The sequence below is a fragment of the Nansenia antarctica genome (genome assembly GCF_963989245.1).
Source record: "Nansenia antarctica genome assembly, chromosome: 5".
In the NCBI taxonomy this organism is placed as follows: Eukaryota; Metazoa; Chordata; class Actinopteri; order Argentiniformes; family Microstomatidae; genus Nansenia; species Nansenia antarctica.
This window is the reverse complement of record NC_137690.1, coordinates 62,103,805-62,127,046: the sequence shown is the minus strand read 5'-3', so window position 1 is coordinate 62,127,046 and position 23,242 is coordinate 62,103,805. Positions and strand designations below refer to the sequence as shown.

Sequence of the window (23,242 nt, the reverse complement as noted above, 5' to 3'; positions counted from 1 at the left end):
AAACAAGATGGAAGCTTTGGCTCCCAGAGGGCGAGTCTGACATAAAGAAACAATGAAACGATTCAGCCGTAGAGCCACATAAAGTACCTCAACACCACTGCAATGCCCCCAAAAATATCTGACACTAAGTGGTTATGGGTGAGAGAGAGGCATCTATTATGAAAATACTGGCAGGAGCTGGTCTCAGTCAGATGAACAGATCGTGTGCATGTGGTGCATTGAACCTCCAGTGGATACAGCCCAAGTTAATGAAAAAACTATTTCTCCAGCAGTTAAGATAGTCCTGTTGTCATAATTCTCACCCGATCCTGGATGTAAAATGTTATCAGAAGAACACCAGTCCATTCCAATGACCACAGTTTCCCAAAATGCTACAAAACCAGATAACACCCCCCCCCCCCAAAAAAAAAAAAACGAGGACGAGGAGTAGATATGTTAATATTACACTCAAAAAGCTGTCCAGTAACAACCCAAACGTGCATTCTCAGTTCTAGGTCTCTCCTCAAGTGCCCGTCTCCTCAGCAGAAGGACACAATGAGGATTATTACCATTTCGGTGGTTGGGGGGGGGGGGGGGGGGGGGGTTGAGGTTTTTGGTTTGCCTCCCTCAGCCATCGCCACACTACGTTCGCTCCTCAAAGAACCACTTCTGGTGGGGGGAGTCAGAGCAGGTCCGCAGGGCAGGTGCAGGGCTGCCGTTGTCGGTCTTGTCGACCGCCTGGACACACTTCTGGGTCATGACGTGGTAGAGCGTGCCGTTCTGAGCAACACAGAAGCACAAGACAACGTTCGACGGTGAGAAAAGACTGTATGGTAGAGGAAGAAGAGCAAGACGCGTTCAAAAAGCGAAGTGTGCTTGTTGGTTGTCATCCCATCCCTGATCTGATCAGATCTGGGCCATCAGGGGAAATACCCAGAGGGTTGAAAGTAGAAATGGGATGACGAGAGCTGACAAGGGACAACATTACTACACTCTTTGGTGAAGCAGAATGTTTATTCCAAACTACAAGCATATCATTCTATACCACAGAGCATTAAAAAAATGCTCATGTTTGAATACGGAATAAGGACCGAGATATTCTCACAGCCTTCTGAAAGCTCTCTCTCGCTCGTTTTGTTACACTCTATACTCTATTTTACACACTATAGTCATTGTATCTTGAGGATTATAACTTGAATACCTAACGAGCTTTGTTCATCAGTCTTGTCCCATCAGAATCGAAAATATATATACTTTTTTTTTTAAACAAACACTGTATAGCTTGAAAACATGGTTTAAAAAGTATCATTTTTATCTTATGGACATTCAGTCCTTGCATCCATAGCTTTGTCTATGAATTTGAGTATTTACATTTCCCCAGCTCCATCCCTCAGCTGTTTACCCAACAAGCGGCAGAGAGACCACTTTATTGTTATTGTTTCAATTCCAGATGGTCCCTTTAAGCGACAGAATTCCCTGGAAATGCCAAACGCACGCTTAACAACCACAAGATTTGTGTTCCTGTATAATTTATTGCACACACACTACCGGAGCGTGTCAAGATTGGTTTTTAGGTGGCGGGTACTGAGAGAGGGCTTACTGTCAACGTTCATAAGCCTCCCTCTGAGCACGCTACGAAGCCTCCGGGCCATTCAGTCAGGAAACTCAGCAGAACAGAACCCCTCACAGAGTCCACAAGTGGCTAGTCCGGGAAAACAATATTTACTGTATGTCCAGGCTCCTCCTTCTAACACTGTCCCACCCCCCTCTATCTTTCTTCCTCCCTATTCCTCAGTCTCTCTGCCACTTCCTTGTTTTCATCCTTCTCCACCACACCATTCCCTCCGGGTCACCCCCCCCGTCCACCTGTCCACCTGTACCTCACCTCTCTGAAAACAAACTTCTGGTCCTCTGGTAGGGGCTGGCGGGGTCTCCTACACAGCTGCACAGTCAGGTAGGTGGAGATGGCGTCGCCCACAGCGCACCCTGCAGGCTCCCTGGTGTTATAGCGGATCTCATGATCCGTGGAGTGTTCGAAGAACTGCAACAGGAATGATTCAGGGTGAGACCAGCAGAATGTGTGTGTGTGTGTGTGTGTGTGTGTGTGTGTGCGTGTGTGTGTGCGTGTCAGCAACAGCATGGGCTCCCACATGGAACAAAACAAAACCTCCAAAAGCTCATTCTAGTACGAAGGACACCACAATGAATACCCCAGAAGGATGCAGAAATAACAATGGCGTTTCAGTGGGGGCTCACAAACGATTACCAGGGACCACCACCCTGGACATAAATGTTGGTAATACTCATTAGTAAGCCATTGGGTCCAAATATCATTTCTTAACTCATCATTCTACAAACAAGAGCCACTCTCCTATCGATCCACTACACTACCCAGCCTTGTTAAGTCAGTAGCCAAATGACTAAAGCTACAGGCTATAGAAATACTAGTTCACCAGAAAGCACCGGAAGCATTGTTTCCCATGGCCACTGATGAGGTGTTACAGCAGTAACAGATGGCCCCAGGCTTTTATTTATACACAGACATAATAATATAATATAATAGCACCAGCACTTTGATATGAAGGCCTCCGTTGCGACCTTTTTTAAGCTGCGGCCTGTGATTTATGACTTTGATTAATAACCGTGTTAGGTAGATGAAACGACCAGAGCGAGTCGGGGTGGGAAGGGGGGAGAGATGGAAAGGAAGGAGGGGGGGGGGAGACAAGTGTATTCTGAGCACAGTAGTCTAAGCATGCAGGTGTGTGGGCCTCTCAAAGCTGGACATCAGAGCAGCCTCCCAATCAACTTTATATGGAAGCTACTAGCAGCTTATGCACTGTGGTCATTAATTGTTAAATGTAAATGTTAACCGCTTTTATCCAAAGCGACTTACAATTAGAGATGACCGGGACAGGGACAGCCCTAAGTTACTACAGGGAGACTAAGTGCCTAAAGGGCACACTAGTGGTGGTGTTCCCAGGTGGGATTTGAACTCATGACCTTCTGAGCACCATTTACATTGCAACTCACTGTGCAGTGGTGCAACTCACCACTACCCCTCAAATCAGTGCCCCCAAATGAACCTTGCAGGGCCATCTACCTGGTTCTGGCCCATCCCATGACAAGGGTAGAGGATGACCCTGTGGCCAACGAGGTTGTGGTCGTCAGGGGGGTTGTAGTCAAAGCAGTAGTTAGCCATTCCTCGATTCTTCAGCTAGAAGGAAACGAGGTGAAACGTTACTGTCAAAGTACAGTTAGTTAGTTAGTAATCAGAGTGTGGAGAATAAAGAGATTTGTGCATTCAGATATCCTATGATGTACTGTTAACACTATCCTAATTATTATAGGAGGGGATAATGGGGTTTCGAGAGTGAGGGTTCCCCCGAGGTTCTCCTCACCATTCCAAACTTTCCGGGCCGGTCCTGTGGGACGTGGATGTCGGGGTAGATGTTCTCCAGGTACCACTTGAAGTCCTTGCATTGCAGCTGCTCCCTCAGCTTCCTCCTGTCCGTCACGTCTCCAAAGGCCTCCTGACGACAACAACAGGCGAGAATTTTCAGTTCCACATCGGGTTTCGTTCTATCCTGTGGATTTATATATACAGTAATCGCGTGCGCTAAATTCAATATTATATTCGTGTGACAACGTGATTAAGAGTCATCTGAATTCATTTCAACCCCCATGCTGACATGAACCAAACGACAGTTTGAATGACATGTCTTTTTGAGCCTCGGGCATCAGCTCTGATATGGCAGCCAACAGCACCATCTATAGTTTTTCCTCATTTTTACACAGAAACATTGCCACATAAACGCTAAAATGTACAAAAACAGCATTGCGGCTGTAATGCAACATGTATGTGACCCTGTTGACGCGTGTACGCATGTGTGGTTATTCTGATCTGAATCTGCACGCTCCACAGGGATCATTACTGCTTGTGAGTTACAGCCCACAGAGGAATGTCGGAGACACTTATTTGTGTGCAACATCTGTTGGAAACAACCTCCCTGGTGGAGGGGGGGGGTTTAGCAACACCACAGGATGATGGATGGCAGCGCCGCGCGTGAACACGCCTCTAATAGGCTGTTCATCAATTTAGTGAAGGGTACGGGGGTGGGGGTCCCCAGAGGAGGACGTGATCCATCAGGTAGACCGTGTGGTCGACATAGGCCAGTAGAGGGCAGTAATGGCCACAAGCTCCGGGGTGAGGTTGCTCCGCGGTTTGGATCTAGGCTCAGCCATCTGAATCCTAACTTCAGCCATTAACTGGGGAAATGCTAACTATCTGCCGACTATTTACATTTTTTTTTATTACAGAATTAGCTTTTAGCCTTGTTTTTTTTCTATTCAAATATGATTCCCAAATGAGTAAGACTATATACTGCAAGAGGCTACACTCCTAGCTCTCCAATTTGTCAGTGTATAATAAGAGAGAAACAGTGGGAGTAAGAGAAAGACAGTGAGACCAAGGGAGGGAGAGAGAGAGAAAGAAAGAGATACGTCAAGAGAAAGTGGGATAGGGAGACAGTGGTGTTTTTGTAGCGGATAGAGTTCTGCCTGGCACTGTCAGGCTGGCACATCCACCTCCTCTGATGAGATGAGGGCCACCTGATCTGTGTTTCTCAGTGCGTTCTCCCCTTAACGGCACGCACCCGGCAGCACCTGGACTGGTGTAGGACGCCGGGACGCCTCGCACTGCCTCAAGGACAGGTGCGTGACATGCGCTGGCGTGCCGCGGAGCTACGGTTCTTGATGGTAATCTCACACCGGATGCAGTGTCACCTTGGGTGTCCGCTCCTCATGCAAGCGTCACTCAATCAGGGGAGCGTTTACAGAGCAGGGAGCGCTGTGTATGTGCATGTGTGTGTGTGTGTGTGTGTCTCCTCAAAGATGAAGAGCTCGAATGTCCAGAGATATCCGTGTACACACATGGACGCACACACACGCCTACACCTACCAGACGTGCGTGCGGGTTGCGGTGGTAGTATAGCTCTTTGTAATCGTCCATCCAGACCTCTGCTGCTCTCACACTGTTGGCCAGGGCCTTGCTCCGCGAGTAGGGGGCCTTCTTGGGGAAGATATGGCCCACGTGGGAGCAGGGGTGGATCTCTAGGCTGCCCCCACACTGCCAGATCTAAATAACAACAGCGCAAGGATATGATTAGTTACACATCATGATTCATTTAGGCAATACAATGGACAGCTTTGTGCTTCTTTGTGAGGCTGAGGCATTTTGTTGTTCTTGTGGCATCTTTGGCTTCTTAAACACAGGAAATATCTTCAGATCAGAGAGTTGGGCTAAATCTAATTATTCCGATATTTCGGTAGAGCTTTACATTAGAGCTCGGAATATGTGGGTAACACCATGATGATAACCATGGTACTGTACTGTTACCAGTAATTACCTGTAGTTTCCAGTAAGAAGTAGACTATCACCTTGTTATTATAAAAGAAAGTTGTAGTTTCCATAATACAAAACACCTAACTGAACTACTGTTTAACTTTTGTTGATAAGTTGTGAGGTTAAGATGGGATACAAGGCTAGAACTAGGGTTGGACCGATGAAATATTGTGATATTTGGAGCATAATGTGATATATGGAGGATTTCGTAAAACGGTTCTCTTTCAGAAAAGAGTCTGAAAAAGATATGAACATAACTACAAGTGCAGTATACTGCTTGTTGGCAAAGCACATCTAACCTCCACAACATGTGTCTGTTTCACCAGACTATTTACAACAAACATTTGCTCAAGCTAGAACAAAATGGAAATAGCTAATAGCATTTTCCAGTTATGATACTATTTCAATAATAACTCATCTGTTTCTTGGTTACACATCAAATTCAATGTGTGCTCATCAGTTTAAATGATTCAAGAACTATTTGGAAATGGTGTAGCAATAATACGTAAACTACCATAATCGTCATCCTCATAATCAGTAACTACTGGTAATTACCATGGTTATTACCATGCTATAACCTACTTATTCCGAGCTGTAATGTGAAGTACTACTGTGGTGGAAAGCCATAACAAGCCAGAACACACTGTATAATAATTTATTATGAACTATGTGAATCAACTTTTATCATCTCTGTTATGCCTTTATGTTGCAAAGTTCAGAATCTGTTTGACATTGTAGAGGAGTGGCTGTTTAATTATAAGGCTGAACAACAATTCTGCCAGATCATTTGTCCACCTAGACTTTGCAAACACTAGAATCTTCTGATCTCACAGTTTACTGATAATAAACGGCTTAAGCTCCTGATAAATCTCCAGTGTTTTAATTATAGACTAGTAAAGGCAACAACCCTACCAATATTTCTTCCTCCATTTATTGCTTTTTGCAAAAGCTCTTCGGTGTGACTTTGATTAGGAATAGGGAGGCTGTTATTGTTTTTGATCCTAAAACCCCACAGATGTGACCCAGTTTTCCCATAGTTTGAGACTAAATACAGTACGGTATGTCAAATATTACAGCCGTGTGTGAATTACTACGCATATTTCACATCATAACGAAGACCATCAGTCTTAGCTTAAGAAGCAGGTCAGGAAAAAGTCACATAGAAGCTCACGCTCAAACTCTCTCACCCTGAAGGAGAACTCCAGGTTCTCTCCACCCCACACCTCCATGCCTGTGTCATATGTCCCCAGGTACTGAAAGTAGTTCTTACTGACAGCAAACAGCCCACCTGCCATGGTAGGAGACCTGGGACAAAAACAAACATAACACGTCATTAACGTAAGATTAATTATAAACGCATGGCGACAATTTTAAAAACACAGAGAGACGCGACTGTCCCTCTCCAGGATGCAGAGGAAGCTGCCAGGGTGTGTCGGACCTGATGACATCAGTGGGCGAGTTCCGCCGCTTCTGCTCGTACTCCGGCACCGGGTGCCATGTGAAGACCAGCCGCCAATCAAACCCTCCGATCTGGGGTTCCCCAGGGTTGCCTAGATACTGGAAGGTGTTCCAGTCGATCACATCGATGACAGGACACACCACAGCAGACGGCGCCTCCTTTATCCTGGGGGAGGGGAGCAGAGGGGCGGAGTCAAGCACGGGGGATGGAGGTCACAGTAAAACAGTGGGAGTGCTGGATTGGGGTCGCTCTCAGTGCACCCAGGGGTTGAGTTGGGACTTTGGGACCAACGAAATGGGAGACCTCAATCATGTGAGCGTACATGTAAAAGGGAAGCGAAAGGCCGATGGAACAATAGATTGATGAGGTGCTGGGAGGCAACAAAAAAGTGCGCAAACAGAGCAGGTTCAGTATACCACTCAAAGAAATCCCACCTGGGAACACCACTAGTGCGCCCTTGAGTAAGGCACTTCGCCCTAAGTTACACCAGGGAGACTGTCCCTGTAACATCAGATTGTAAGTCGCTTTGGATAGAAGCATCTTCTAAACGGTTAAAATGTAAAATGCACAATTTCTTTTCTTTTTTTACTTTACATTTCTATTATCATTTTCTTTTATCAAGTGCAGTCAAACAATATGTCACAACATATTGATGTTACATAAAGGTGTCACGGGTAAGTCGCAAAAGAATAACAGTCCATATTTTAAGAATATCTTTCTTAAAAATAAATAATAACAATAAAGTAAAAGAAGAAAAAACAAACAACAACAAAAATAATCCCTAATTTCATCGCTGGCATTAACAACCACAACAGCCAATAAACATAATCATTATCACCATTATCAACAACAACAGCAGTGTGACAACAGTAACAATAACAACAACCAACAATGGTAAGAGAAAAGAAACCGGAAAAAATAAATAAATAAATAAATAAAAAAATTATGAACAAAATAAAATAAATAAACACATCTGCATATCAGTCAGATCAAATGAAAATGTAGTGCAATGGATGACCATCTATTAAGGAATGTGTCTAATTTTAATTTCAACAGTGCTGTTGTACGTTCCATGTTGTAAACATGTTGGATTCTTTCCCTCCATTGTATAACTGTTGGGGGGTGTGGCTTCAGCCAGGAGGCTGTGATTAAAATGCACAATTTAAATGTCAAAGATAAAGGCTAGGCTTTAACTCAGCAGACTGACAAAGTCCTGGTTTCAAGCCCTGCCGGCCACATACTCGCATATCAAACTCTAGCCACAGGTGTCCGGCTAACACGGCTGTGTCCTTCAAAGGGATGTATGAGGAAACTGGCCAGAATTAAATAATTATGTTCTCAACTGTCATGCTACAGCGTTTCTCACCTGTGGAGCAGGGGCTCCAGCCAGCCCTCGTGGCATTCACAGTGGCAGTCCAGGAAAGTCAGCACGTCGCCTGAGGTGATGGAGGCCCCCAGGAGCCGAGCACGCACCAGACCCTCCCTCTTCGTCGCCCGGATCAGACGAACCTTCTTCAAACCAGAGATGTAGTTTTCTAAAGGCTTCTTCAAATGTTCTGTGGGGGACAAACGGTGTCACTGATTTGAAGGATAGGACTAGCGTTGCCTATGCTTGGCCTATCTGTCACTTTCATTGGGCGTGTGCATCATCACAGTCTAATCTAATCACAGGGCCGTGTTAACCGGTGTTCCTGCTCCTGTGGTTTAGCTGATAATGTGAAGTCATACAACCAATCACTTAACAACAATATTTTTGTTAGGATTTTCCCAAAGGCCACTGTTTAGACTCTAAACAGTGGCCTTTGGGAAAATCCTAACGAAACTTTAGAGAATATCTGGCATCACATACCGAGTCATATGTAAAGAGGGGTGAACTATGAGTGATGGCTGAGTGATTTGTTCATTCAAATTTGATCCTGCATATTTCATCAGATATCGGCTTTCATTTGCCTCAGTAAGGATGGCAGATCACCAGCCAGGCCTGACTGCGTCTGTCTGTCTGACTGTCTGTCATTCACTTCACCTCTGTCACTGTAGTCATCCACCAACACCACCTCTCGTAGCAGGATGTCAGGAGAGGTCTCAAGGACACTGTGCACTGTGCGGAGCAGCGTTGACCATGCCTCGTTATAGAAGGCTATCACCACTGAAGTGGTTGGCAAGGACCTGTAGTCATACTTCAGGTCCTTACAACTAGAAGAGAAGAAAGACATTCATTAATTTTGTTTTGAACTGCTGTCTGGTACCACTCCTCTTGGATGTTTGATGCATGAACATTAACTGGGTACAACGGTTTACACCCAGCTGAGGTGATAATGAGTCATTTTAAGTGGACAGACATGAATATCAGAAGGCGGAACAATCTGGAGACCCGTATCACAAAGACAAACAAAAGATTAATATGAGCACGCTAGCAAATCCAATGCAAAAAGCCATACAATGAATATTGTGCAATAAATGTAGGCTACTCCCTTAGTTACTTTATGTTATGATATACTGATGATGATATACTTTATGATTCCAGTCCAGAAAGGAACAGCTTTGACAGTGATTATCATACATGTTGGCCAACATCACAAGATAATGTATTGCCTTGCCTGTTATTCTGGCATTTAGAAATGGTTAAAGTCAAGAGCAGAACCATCTTGACAGCTCTTTTGGTAGTAGCCTAGTGACATGTTTTTTTGTGAGGGTATACCACCATGGCATCAAATTATAATTATAATGATTGTAATCATTTTTGCTCCAGTATGATCAGCAACGGTTAATATTCTGAACTTATTTCACATGAAAACAGGAAGAAAACGACAGAAAACAGATATAACTTCCCATTCAAAGTCAAACTCACTGCCAACACTTACAGTGGATTCCACCTCTCCGGCAGTCTGCGGTGGAGGGAGATCTTCTCACTCACGAACGTGTTGATCTGGTGCGTTTTCATACCCTCGTCTTCCTTTTCCTTCTCCTCTCCTTTAAGATTCAATTTGACCGCTCTCCCCATTTCACCCAGAGCGTTTAAATCCAAGGTGGGTTTATCATAGACAGGCTTTTTAAGCATTTCATTCTCCAAATCTTGCTCTGTCGGGGCTTCTCTTCGGATGGTCTCAACTATGTTGCTTGGATTTTGTCTATGAAAGAAGAAATAGCCGACTATCGACAACGCAAAAAAACCTACCAATAACTTGGGCCTGACCCTTCGCCCGCAGAGTGCCATCGTGTCTCTCCCCCTCTCCTCGCTCAGCGGGGGATGTTTAAATGCACCCGGCAGGCAGGCTGCGACTGCAATCAATCCACTAAAATCGACTGTCGGAAAAATGCCTCTGTAAAACAACTTTATGCATTCTTAAGAATCCTTATTGTGCTTCTTAATCAACTTTATAGTCGTGCCATTTCAAACTAAGAAAAATACTATTTGGGCCACTTCAAAAGTTTAAAGTTGTTGTAGGCTACTGAAACGCGCTCTGCCCGAGCGGTGTTTGACGAGGCAGAAAGGGGATTTATGCCAGGTTCGATTAGCGATCTCTTCGGATTAGCACTCTAGAGGTAAAATAAAATCCAGGTCAAATCAAAGAGCCTTGTCCAAGTGCTTCGTTCTGTCAGGACTAATCCAGATCCACTTTACGCTCTCCTACCTACTCTCTTCTCTCTACATCTCTGCAATTTCCCTTGAACGCACTGATCACCTGGACACATTAGAACGTCCCCTACCTACATCCGACTGGGTTTGCGCTCCAGAGGTTTGATCGACAGTCTTGCGCGCTAATACTTATTGTTGAGTTTTTGAAGTTCACCACCAATGCAATCAGTGAGCAATCTTTTTCCAGTGTGTGTCACGAGTTGTAGAAGTTAAAGAACGCCGTGTCCGCGCGCCACAAACAATAGATTTCAGATGAAAATGATACTTAGCACCATTTGTTAGAGCGTTTTCAATTTCTCGCGTTTCAGAATTATGGATAAAACGGGTATTACATTGACTGCTTCCGGGTCCGCAACAAGTAAAAAAAGTACTGTATCACGTGACTGCAGTTTTATTATAGTAAGTCCTTTCTTTCCGTTATAGCTCTAGAAACGTTGCGTCGAAATATGGGACATTGCCATTGTGATTCTAATTTTGTTGGACACCGCAGCTCATGTCTTATGTAGGCATACTATGAAACACCATGTCACTCAAACATTAAACTGAATACTGTATTATCCCAAGTCTCCCACAAGAGATGACATTTGAAACAAAATGTATGTTTAATAATTGAGGTCACTTTTCAACTTGAGACGGTAATTTGAGTGCCATACTGTTTGATTGAGTACTCTTATTGTCAAAAGAACAAAGAGAGATGGCAACTAGAGTGATGTAATATAACATGGTACACTGGGCTTGTCTTCCCAGTCAGGGAGAAACTATATTCAAATGTATGCATGAGGACTTTTTCATCTAGCCTACACATATACGTGGCACTCATTATGTAGAAGTAGGCACATCGTGTTTTTCATTAAAAACATGTGAGTAATTTATATAATTATATTGATGGCCAAAATTGCTTTTACGTCTTTATAAATGTCAAGCGTCCAACTGATATGGACACTGCACAATTTTCCACGTTGAGACCTCTTCACGCCACTGGATGGCGCTGCATCAGTAAATTTGGAATTGCCATTCCTTCTTTCATCATTCATTCCAGCAATGCTTATTTTAAAGGGGGTGGACTAATATGGATATAATGATAATCAAATTCTAGAGGACCTAGCAATCTAAGAAGGAGATATATAATACATTTTCATTACATGCTATTGCAACTGCAACCTCCCTTGATAAGCAACCTGAAACCACAGGACATTGTGAAATCTCCCTGAATTGTCATTATAGACCCTCAATCTTTTCTTCAGTACCAAGCACATTAAAATAATGAGGTCATATAGAATATTTCATCAGTTTTAATTTTCATTGAGTTATGGCATTCACTTAGTAATGTACCCACAAAATGCCAAAAATAATTTCATCCCTCAGTACAAACAATAATCACCATCACTTGTGCTTAATCAGTAGTTCAACGATGCACAATCCAAGTTTGCATTGTCCCATTCATGTCCCTTTTATACCAAGAATCATTAACAAAGAAATACAAAAAAAGAATGCATTGAACAATAGAGCTGGAGTTATTTTGAATGATCAACCATTCAAATTCATTTACTAGTACACACACATAAGCCATAGTTGTGCAAAAGAGCACCAAAAACAAGCCTCATTTGATATCTCTGGTAGTGCAGCAGATTTAAATGAGCACTTCAGGGGCCGTGAACACACGAATCATGTTATTAAGCCCTGTGTCCTATTGGTCCTAGAATCCCAATTGAGGGACCCAAACATGTCAAAGTTTGGGTTGTTGTTTTTTCAAGTACAAAGTGCTGCTTTGACTAATCTGGCAGAGTAAAACAGGAATGACCCGGTCCAGAAACAACCCCTAGCCTTGCTACGCTAGACAGTACAGTCAACACTGGCCTAGATCCGAAAGGATTGGATAGGCTAAGCAATATTCCAAAAAAATTCCACCAAGCCTATCGGAACAAGAAACCATCTTTCTATACCTATCCAATTATTTCAGATTTACACATGTCCATGAATTGTTACTGGACAGGGCCTCTATGCGGATATTCAGGTTAGGTGGAGTAGAAGGTGAGGTGAATCAAGCCCTTAATAAGATACTGTACATAGTCAGGTTAGAAATGCTACAATAAGCATGTGTACAATAAGCATCTTGTATTGGTAAGCTTTGGAGGAGGGTAGACACAAGTGCAACACCCAAATCCTATTGGCTGTAGTATGAAAAATAGATTAATATAAATGCAAATATTTTACGTTCTACTGGCAAAGTACATTTAGATCTACTTTATATCCAAAGGCTTAACCAAATTCTGTTGTCTCTTGAGGCACAGTGAAGGCACAGTAAACAGGCCTATTCTTAAGGTCTGTGTCATAGCAACAGCACAGGGTGGGACTACCTAACAACCATTCCAGACATCTCACCTCCCCCCTCTGGCAAATTTCACTTGTACAAATGTGCAACAAATGTTTAAAGTCTTGTTCAGACAGCCCTGATTTGATCCCACCGTCAAAAACTGGCTCCAGATAGACAGACAGAAGTTGTTGAGAAGACACGTGCTAGCATAGCGTGACAAGAGTCCTCTCAATTCATGATCACTATCACATGACATGGCATGTCTGTCTCACTTGATACACAGCCACGAGTGTCACTCACAGCTACCTCAAAGGGTAGCCTGAAAACACACACTGAAAAAGAGTAAACCTTCAGACCTTAGAATAATATAAGAATTGAGTAAACATTGTCTTTTCAACCCCCCCCCCCCCCTGTGGCAAGTGTGTTTAGACGAATGTGTGTTTTTCCAACCGTCCGGCATAAATATTGGCACTTAAAGTGTGGATCCCATTTTGGTTTGCGAAGGCACTTCGATGAGGGAGAGTCTTCCCACAGGAAACTGTGCAGAGGCTTTGCTTAGTCCCTCTTTAAAAATCCGGTCTCTCCCATCTATCTATTTTCCACCATGGTAATTGCACTTAAGTCGAAGGTCACTTAGGTTGGGCTACTCCCTCCATCTTCTTCACTCAAACTTCCAGCACTGGTGCTTGTCTCCGGGAGTACACTTCTTCATCTGTAAGTCTGTGCGTCCCGCGGCTGTGCGGTAGGAGGTGACACAGGTGTCTGTGTGAGGGTGGTAGATGGTCCCGTCCTTTAATGGTTAAAGAGGAGCAGGCAGGTTAGGCACCACAGTGTACCAACAGGACACGTTTAAAAACGTAGTATTAATACCACCAATCATCCTGTGTTTTCATTCCATAATAATGCACCGTGTGTGTGTGTGTGCGTGCGTGCGTGTGTGTGTGTGTACGTGCGTGTGTGTGTGCGTACGTGCATGCGTGTGTGTGTGCGTGCCTGTCTGTTAAACTCACATCTCTGAACTCCCAGATGATAGCAGGCGGCTTACTCGCTTTATCGTGGGGGCAGTGCTTCATCCCGATCTGAGTCTCTCCCTCCTGAACCTCGGCACACAGCTCAGTCACAGAGTTAAAGCGGATCTCCTGCTTCGTGGTGTACTCAAAGTACTGGGGAGAGAGAGAGACATTTACATGCATGGTTAACTCTGTTTCTCTGATTTATAGTAATTACAGTCCTGGGGGATGGAACATTCCATATGGTGTGTCTGCTCATGAAATCAGCTCACAACCATCGCCATTAAACAGTTAAAGCAGACTTAGCAATGGGAATCACCTCAATTTGAGAGAGAAATGGTTGGATCTGACTATGATATAATGTATGTTAAGCAAATAACATCACGTGTGTTTCATGTTCTCATTTAGATGTAATCAGCAGTCTCTTTTGAGCATTAGTGTGCGTTAGCGGAGTGGAATAGAATTAGCTAAATCGTAGAGTGTGTTGTGCCTAATCAAATCTTGTTGACATGTGGAAAGCTTTGAAAGAGAAATGTAATCTCTTGTTCTTTTTTCGTTTTGCTTTTCCCCTTATATCTCCCTCTCCCTCTACCGAGATTGCTCAATGAAGAGAAAAGCATCTCTCTCTCTGAAAAATAGTTGCTGGATTTGTCTTCGTTAAGACAGCCCTCCATGTCCGTGTACGCAGAGGCCTCGGAGCCCATCACGCTGAGGACAAGTCCTCGACCCTCTCAATCACCCAGGCGTAAACACTAACTCTCCCGGGGTGTCATTTCCAAAATCGAGCCTCCGAGACAAAGCACAAAGCACCCTGGGTGCCCTTTAAATGGGTGGCGAAGGTAATCAATCTTCATGGTCCCCATCATTCTCTTCACATCTCATGTATCTTTCAGACGGGGTAATAGTAGTTTCTAATAAAAGAGGTTCCCCTCGTCTGGCTCAAACTTATTTACCCAGTCTGGCCCATTCATTCTGCCTGGAGGCTCATGTATCTTTTAAATGGAACTAGGTTCCCTGCACAGAGGAGGCAGAGGTTCCCGTTTCAGTGGGGCTGTGGAAACATTGATTTTCGGTCACACATGGTGCTTTTTGTAGCAGCGGGACACCTGATGCGTTGCATCAATGAGTAATCAGAGATATAGGCCAGTAGATACACATGCAGACCTCTGCTTCAACCGGGTTGTCTGGCTGGACATTAAATATACATTCTTAGGGTCACCAATATCAAACTAAAACATTATCATTATACCACATCAAACTAAAACATTATCATTACAACTGGTATCAAACACAGTGTATAATATCAGTACGATAGTATGTTTACATTAAAAGATAATGATGGATGTTCAAAGGGAATATAAAACTGAGGTTTACGATATCTCCTTATCTTACATCATGCTGGATAGCCATGGTGAAGGTTTTCTTTTTTTTGGTGGTCACCGGATACCATTGACATTCAAAGAGAGAAACTTCTCGATCCATCAAGGTAGACGTGGGGCCAAGGGGGGTGGAGAGAGAAAATACACAGCCCTGAAATGTTCATTACCTGGTTGCCTCCCTGTCCATGGCAACCGTACAGGGAGATGTGAGTTCCTGTGGGACTGTGCTCCGGGGCGTTGTAGTCAAAGCACTCTGTATGCATCCCAGAGCTGCGCACCTGTGAGGAAATCCTGATTAGCATTAGATCTGCAGTATACGCAAGGAGGCTAAACATAACATAAGAAGAGCCTGGACTCTTCTTGACACCCCCTCATAGATCTGTAAGCCCCTAGATGGCTGTAAGCAACAAAATCACTGCTACACCACCATGAAGAGCAATTACTGTAATGACTTAATAATTTCTTTAATCCGATCCTTTCTGACCTACAAGGGGGGAATCAATAAGTGCCATGGGGCAGGGTCCCAGACGTACACAAAGCCATAGCAGATCGTGGTAGTGATTGATTTGATTTGGGACCGGGGAAGACACTCACCGCCCCGTGCCAGCCTTCGCGGTCCTCTGGCACGTGTAGGTCAGGGTAGATGTTCTTCAAATACCAGTCAAAGCTATTACACTTCAACCTCTCCCTCAGCAAAATCCTCTCTGAGAGGTCCCCATAGTTCTCCTGTAAGAGAAGACACATTTGTGCAAACTTCATGACCTTTCTGTCAGCAAATCGGTAGTCTTTTCCAACAGCAGAAAAGAACACTTCACCAATGAGACCCAGTTAGCTGAGCAATACTAGGCAAATCTCACTGCGCGATGTTCAGCGCAGGTGAGATGTCCTTGGAGAGAGGTGGTTTGATGTGGCTCAACATGGGAGAGATGAGTCAGACTGAGTCAGCAGATTGATTACATCCTGGGTAGATGTCTGACTTTGACATCCTGCTTAGAGGATTTAGGGTCATAAATGAATTCTTTTTGTTTGATTGCATGGCGGTTGTTGAGTCGTCGTTGTTTCAGATTGATGTCCTGTATCGTTGAGTTTGTTTATCACACCCAATACAAAACAGCTCAACTATTCAAAGTTAATTTCAAATGGAAAGGAAGATGTTTGATATTAAGCCTCGCTCAACCAGTGCATTGGGTTGTGCATGTTTTTCAATGGTTCCTTAAGGGTCCTGTCGGTAATATTCAAGCTTTATAAAAGTGTCCTAATGGTTGTAATGACTATGTTTAATCGGTAACGATCGGGGAATGAGATTTGCATATAAGCATGTTGTTGGTGCCTGTTATATTATTATTATTAGGGAGGATGTTGTTGCTTTGGAAATTGAAACTGACTTTTGTCACGGTGGCACCACGCTAAATGGAACGAAGTACCCATTTATTTATGGCTCAGTAGTCTGAACCTACTGGTAGCAAGAGATAACGGTGGACTGACATGGCGACGGCTGGAGAAGATGTGCCTAAGACAGACGAGGGTGGAAACTGATCATCAAGGGCCTATGTTCCGCAAGGAATACAAAGGCTTAAGTCAAGTACTGACTCATCATCTACTCTACTGTGAGGCTGTCAGTCAGTCTGAACGTACTGGTAGCAGCTGAGCATCTCCTCTACAGGTACCAACATAACACCCAGACAGATTAAAGAGCTGCCAATCTTGTCTTGGCACCCCTGTCTCTCTCCTCTTTTGAGACGGTAATTTATTGTTTGATCAAAGATCCCATGCATTAATAATGTACTTTTTTTTTTTTCTTCAGAGAGGTGAAATTGAGATACATGAAACTTTGATGTCTGCCAACACAAAGAACCTGAGAGGCATGGCACAGACACACTCGCTGACATCACTCACACACACGCAGACAGTGAGCCTCTCTCACGACAACTAGACAGGTGAATCATATCATATGAAGCATCTCCATCCAAGTTAATCCACTTATTATAGAATGGGAACCAAGTCCAGGGCGTTAATTTGCATCACAGGCACCATTTAAACTTAGCACCATTATAACCGTTTTATCTCCGATATGGGTTAGTCAACAGTCCCTACCTCATCCTTACTGATTGATTTCAAGACTGACTTAATACATATATCATTAATGATAGCCCATTTCTACTGTCTACAGACCTATTATCTAACATAATTGCATTCCCTACTCTGTGATCACTGTATATGATTAATGATCAGTATTCCTCCAGTAAGAATTGGCTGTCTCAGCAACATTTTGCAAGCTCCTTTATGAGCCATATAACTCAGCAAAATAATATTTTGCGGGGAGGTATGCTCTTGTATGCCCAATGAAGTTAATTATTGTCTATTTAAGGGAACCCATTTAGCTTGAGAGCTCCCCCATAGGTCAAAAGCTCCATATAATCACCTTTAAATGGCGATCATCAATTGTGCTAAGCTATATCTATCTGGTTTAACATTCTGCTGCTTTTGCTGTACAATCAACCAACCTCTTGGCTAGATATCAGATGTTCTTTGACTGTACCTTCTTAGCCGGGGGGTTCCTGTGGTAGAAGTGCTGTTTGTAGGTGTCCATCCAGACCTCTGCTGCACGCACCGTGTTCTGGAGGAAGTTGGGCCGGGCGTAGGGGGCTTTCTTTGGGAAGACGTGACCCACATGGGAGCATGGGTGGATCTCCAGAGAGCCTCCACACTGCCACACCTAGGGAGCAGATCCACAGAGAGCAACCTTGTAACCATGAACATGCTGCTATTGCTAATCCATAAAATCTATATTTTTGGTAAAAAAGTATTTTTGGGTTACACGGTTTACTGGTTGTACACTGATTACGATGGCAAATTTGTATGAATCTCGATGTGCCGCAGACAAATCAGGATTTACACCACTGCCTCAATGTCTTAACGACATGACTAATTATGAAAGAGGATCCAAACTAGGGAGTGGTGTGATAATCCAGGATGAGTATCATCTATGAATAAAACAACAATGCTATTCTCTTCTCCTTTGGCCTCTTATAGCTAATACATTTAAGAACGTCAGAAAAAAAAGCTGATGGTTTGGAACATTCCTCTGAATTTGAATATTCTCAAGGATGTTTGATTCATGGTCAATTTGCATTTGGTAATTGCTTATGTTTCACTACAGCTGTACACGCCAGGAGAATGTAAAACCTCTGAGAATGTAAGAAAGCTCACTATGTACTTTTTAACTTGCTTGAGTAATGCAAAAAAATACACGCTCATTGTTATGGATCATTGTTATGGACTTACTTTAAGCACAATAGAACTACTATAATTTTGATCTAAACACATTTTGCTCAATGGCTTTTGTACTCCCAAAACACTTGGAAACCAATTCACAAACTATAAATTATGTATGGGGACATTTAGTCCCAGTGAAAGGCATTTCATTTGCACATCCATAAAACATCCCTCATAGGGATAGCCCCATAGTCCATATTGAGTTGTTCATACGTATGTAGACAGCGATGACAAGGAAACCTGTGCCAGCATGATTGAAAAGGGATACTGCCAACAACATGGTATCCCTGGTTATCTGAATAGGGACATGGGGATATAGTTTCAGATGCCATCGCTCATGCCTGGCAGTCATCAGACACTGAGAGACATCACACCACTGACAACTGGAGAAGACTGAGACCGATGAATCAACTGCATTAGCTTGATTGAGCCGAGAACACCAGTCCACGACACCAACGGGTACCTACAGTACCAGTCAAAAGTTTGGACACGCTTCCCCCATTCAATTGAATGGGAAAGTGTGTCCAAACTTTTGACTGGCACTGTAGATAAGTGTGTGGGTATCCTCTCTGCATTAAACTGTCTTTCCATTTACGCAGCATCTGAAGAATAATGATGTGTGACGGCCACTGTGAGCTGGTGCCTGACGAAGGTCTACAATATGACCGAAACCATGTGACTGTAAGCTGTTTATTTAGCTAGTAAACACTGTGTGCAGGAGTCCCTTACACTTTGAACTTCCGATTTTGATTTGTTACTAGTGCACATGTCACTTGAGACTCTGATCCATGTGTGTAGACGCTTTTGAATTCAGCTTCCATAGGAAAACCCCCCCAGTGCTGACGTGCCCAGGTACTCAAAGTAAACTGACCCTGAAGGAGAGCTCCAGGTTCTCTCCTCCCCACACCTCCATGCCCATGTCATACGTGCCCAGGTACTCAAAGTAGGCCTTGCTCACAGCAAACAGCCCACCAGCCATGGTAGGAGACCTGGGAAAGAACAGCATACAATGGAGGTCAGTGAAATGAATACATTCAATAATGACAAACTAAACCATCAGAACCCATTAAAAATCGACTGTATTTTGAAAATCTATCATCTTCTTCTCTCTCAGAGAATCAACGAGGAGAAAATAAGCTAACAGACACCAACCTAATAGGATCGATGCGAGACTTCCGTCTCTTGCGGTCCACCTCAGGGACAGCATGCCACTGGAAGGTCAGCCTCCAGTCGAAGCCCCCGATCATGGGCTCGTCTGTCTGCATGTAGAACTCAAATGTGTTCCAGTCGATCGTATCGATCACCGGACACACAATGGTGCTCTCATTCTCACCAATTCTGAGGGGAGGACAAGACACTATAGGAAGGCAGCTGAAACAACCACAAATGCACACAGAGTCCTTTCTCTAACAAGGAATGGTTAGATTTGCAGTATTTTGATGGTGTCAATGTCCTGTGCTGACATTATGTAGCCCCATTTAGCAATCGGGGGGGGGGGGGCAATTATTAATTAATTTATCTTTTAAAAACAGTTCAACATCAATCTATTTGAGTTGCCAATACAATGACAAGTGCCCTTCATAGCACATTAAAATGACCATGTCCCCATAATGAACTCAGAATGTTCAAGCAAAGTGTTACCTCTCCAGCAGTGGCTCGATCCAGCCCGGCACACACTCGCAGTGGCAGTCCAGGAAAGTCAGCACGTCTCCCGTGGCGTAGGTGGCGCCGATGAGTCGTGCTCGGACCAGCCCCTCCCTCTTGTTCGTCCTTATGAGGCGGACACGCTCCAGGTCACTGATGTACTGTGCCAGCTGAGACTTGAGATAGGCTGGAAGTCACACAGAGATGCGCTCAAAGTCTTTTATTGGCCTCCATCTGTATTCCGTCTCTCATTTCTATCCCTCCCTCTCTTTCTATATATATACCCTTTTCTCTCTCTCTCTTTCCATATGACTCCTTTTCCCCCCTCATGGTCATCGCATTTCCAGATGTATCATCCGTCTGTCTGTAGTTTTCTCCGCCTCTCCATCTCCGTCTCCAGAGGTCAAGGCTTTATCAGCGCCGTGCAAAACCACCCTGTCTCTGACTTTCGCCCGTGGTCTCCACACCAAAGACCAACCGACTCATCTACTGTGAGGCTGGCCATGCACTATAATCTGCTCTGCCATTACTAGCTGGCATCAAACATGCAGTAACTTCTAAGACAAGATCACCCATCGTGTAGATCCGAAATATACCTTTGCAATCAGTCTTATTTGGTGTTCTTTTGGCATCTTGGCAGACCAACAAACTAAACTTTTAAAAAGAAAATTGAAAGTCAAACTCTTTCCTCTTCATGGAGATAGACTTTTAATCTATTTTCCAACGTTCAGATCTCTAAGCCAACACCTCAACCTTTTTTTATGAGTTAAATTTCAGAAAAGCATGGAAATAATTGAGTACATTTGGTAATGCCATGATGATCTATTCTCCTCCCTCCGTGACTGTAGTCTCTTGTATATACAGCTCTGGTTGAGGATGACGTGGCTGACATTCCGACTGGTCTGGAAGGCCACCGGAGAGGAAATGATGTCATATGAGGTCACTGGCCCTTGAGGTCACAGGCAGCAAAGTAATGTCTAGGATAGCCACCGGACTGGTTAGAGACCTGGCCCTAATTTACTAGTGAACAACATAGCAGACCTGGGACGATGAATACGTCAAATACTTGAAAGTATGTGAGGTTTGCTTGATTTAGCCTAACTTGGGAGTTCTACATGGATATACTACATGATCATAATAAATCAAACAATAATTGTTCCATAAATCAAATACGGGTCTCGGTATGTCTACAATAGGTCAACTTGGTTTTTCATCGTGACTTTGGAGGTTTTATTTTTCTTGGCAGACAGGACTTTTTAATAGACATATGCACAGTTAAAACATATTTTTTTATTTTCCACAGAAATAATGAAAGGTCTTCCTTAGAGAGTCTCACCACGGTCGCTGAAGTCGTCAATGAGGATGATCTCCTTGAGAAGGACCGCGGGCGTGCTCTCCAGCACACTGTGGATGGTCCTGAGCAGGGTGGACCACGCCTCGTTATAGAACGCTATGATCACTGATGTGGTTGGCAAATGACGGTAATCAAATTTCTTTGCTCTGCATCTGTAATCAAAGAGAAAAGCTAAGGAATTTAGAAAATCAGGCAAATAGCACTTCCTCTGCTAGCTGGGTCTTTTATGACTGCCAATTTGATCTCTTCCGTAACGTGATCTGTCGTAACATAACATAGTACACCTATCAAGTGAGACATGACCACCCAGTGTGTCAGTCCGTCAACGGATGAGAGAGCCTGAGTTGCATCGGTTAGTGCAGGAGTAGCCTTTGCTCTCATTCCGGAGGGAGAGTTGTGGAGACAAGAGGCAGATGAGAAAAGTGAGAAAAATCACAGTAAAGTTCTACATGCCACAAAAATTCTCAGAGACCAGATACAGTAACTGCAGCCAGTGGAGACTGAGAGATGGAGACTGAGAGATAGAGAGAGAAAGAGAGAGAGATATGGCAAGGAAGAACTGTCCTGGATCTTTCCATATTCATTCAGACATGAGAAATACAGAAAGAGAGAGAGAGGTGATACGAGGAGAGATATAAGATGCATGCATAGTGACGGTGCAGAAAGGAAAGAGCGAGAGAGAGGGGAGGAGACCGAGAGAGGCATTTGAGACAGTCGGGGAAGTAGTCTACTCTATAACAGTAATGCAGGGACAACTTGTGCACCTTACTTGTGGCATCTCTCCAAGCTGACCGCAACCCTAGATTCACTGTTTATTGCAAGTAATTGAAACTCAAGCGAAACAGAATTTCTCACGGAAAACTGCAGAAAAGTAACAAAAACATGACCTGATTTCAACCAGAGAGACAACGGAGTGGAGTCGCTTGATTGTGAACATGCAATATCTTGTTGCGGTTTAATCCCCTTCTTAATAAGCAGTGGGTAGACTTTCATGATCACCACAGCAGTTAGTAACAGTCCTGCGACATTCCAAGCAAAAGCCCTGGCCAAATCCGAAAGCAACTCATTTACATTGACATTTGACTGGTCTGGTTCGTCAGGTTTGAGTTGCTCAAATGCCTTGTGAGACTGAGTTGACTTTTAGAGATGTGGACTAACAGATGTATTCAATCCAACCCTTTCATAGAGAACATTCGGGTACTCACACACTGCTCGTAAACAACATTGGAGCCCCCAGGAGAGACAGCTCATGTTGCAAAAAAACATGCTTTATTGCGAGTGTTCACGTCTGATACTGGGTCTGCGTTTCATTATGGGGCCTTGTTAGGGGTGGCGTGGAGCTTGTTATAAAACACAAATCACACGGGTGTTGTTCTGCCACGATCCATTACTGAGGAGGATCTCCAACACTGAGGATCTGTGAAGACGCACAGATGGAGAATTTCACTGAGGCACTGAGGCATTTAAGGCTCCGTTTCTGGTAGATAAAGTCTTGTGCTGTGCCAATAAAACAGATACAGCCGAGTATCGCGATATTCTTTTTACACAATTCTCAATGATCCAGCCCTACGTTATACGTAATCCTGTTGTGAAGTCCGTGCCAATACCCAGCCCTAATAAAGTCCCTGATGTGAGTAAGACCAGGCAGCTAGTGACTCCCTGATACCATCAATGCACTACCTTAAACAATGTCTGTAACCACTTAGTCCAGATTGCAGCCCAGTTGAGGGGATCTGTATAGAGCAACGGAATGACTAGATGTGGTGAGAAAGCGTTAGACTTCTGTCCT

The 23,242-nt window shown here is 43.8% G+C and overlaps 2 protein-coding genes across 2 annotated transcripts in view; both read right to left on the bottom strand.

Annotated features, from left to right (window-relative positions):
- Nucleotides 1-621: 621 nt before the first annotated feature.
- On the bottom strand, nucleotides 622-10,053 carry galnt12 (UDP-N-acetyl-alpha-D-galactosamine:polypeptide N-acetylgalactosaminyltransferase 12; the record flags this gene model as incomplete). Its single annotated transcript, XM_080531808.1, has 10 exons — nucleotides 622-759; nucleotides 1,865-2,020; nucleotides 3,080-3,193; nucleotides 3,378-3,509; nucleotides 4,937-5,113; nucleotides 6,568-6,685; nucleotides 6,819-7,004; nucleotides 8,206-8,395; nucleotides 8,863-9,032; nucleotides 9,701-10,053. 10 exons carry the CDS (start codon nucleotides 10,051-10,053, stop codon nucleotides 622-624), a joined length of 1,734 nt encoding a protein of 577 aa, XP_080387934.1.
- Nucleotides 10,054-13,216: 3,163 nt separating this feature from the next.
- Nucleotides 13,217-23,242, bottom strand: part of poc1bl (POC1 centriolar protein homolog B (Chlamydomonas), like) — a 15,835-nt gene continuing 5,809 nt past the window's right edge. The window contains exons 3-11 of the mRNA XM_080532164.1: nucleotides 21,436-21,605; nucleotides 20,097-20,286; nucleotides 19,608-19,793; nucleotides 19,327-19,444; nucleotides 17,719-17,895; nucleotides 15,774-15,905; nucleotides 15,347-15,457; nucleotides 13,801-13,953; nucleotides 13,217-13,580 (exon numbers count right to left, since the gene is read on the bottom strand). Of these exons, the coding sequence (XP_080388290.1) occupies nucleotides 13,452-13,580; nucleotides 13,801-13,953; nucleotides 15,347-15,457; nucleotides 15,774-15,905; nucleotides 17,719-17,895; nucleotides 19,327-19,444; nucleotides 19,608-19,793; nucleotides 20,097-20,286; nucleotides 21,436-21,605 (1,366 nt within the window). The 3' untranslated portion in view covers nucleotides 13,217-13,451. The remainder of the gene's footprint in view (nucleotides 13,581-13,800; nucleotides 13,954-15,346; nucleotides 15,458-15,773; nucleotides 15,906-17,718; nucleotides 17,896-19,326; nucleotides 19,445-19,607; nucleotides 19,794-20,096; nucleotides 20,287-21,435; nucleotides 21,606-23,242) is intronic.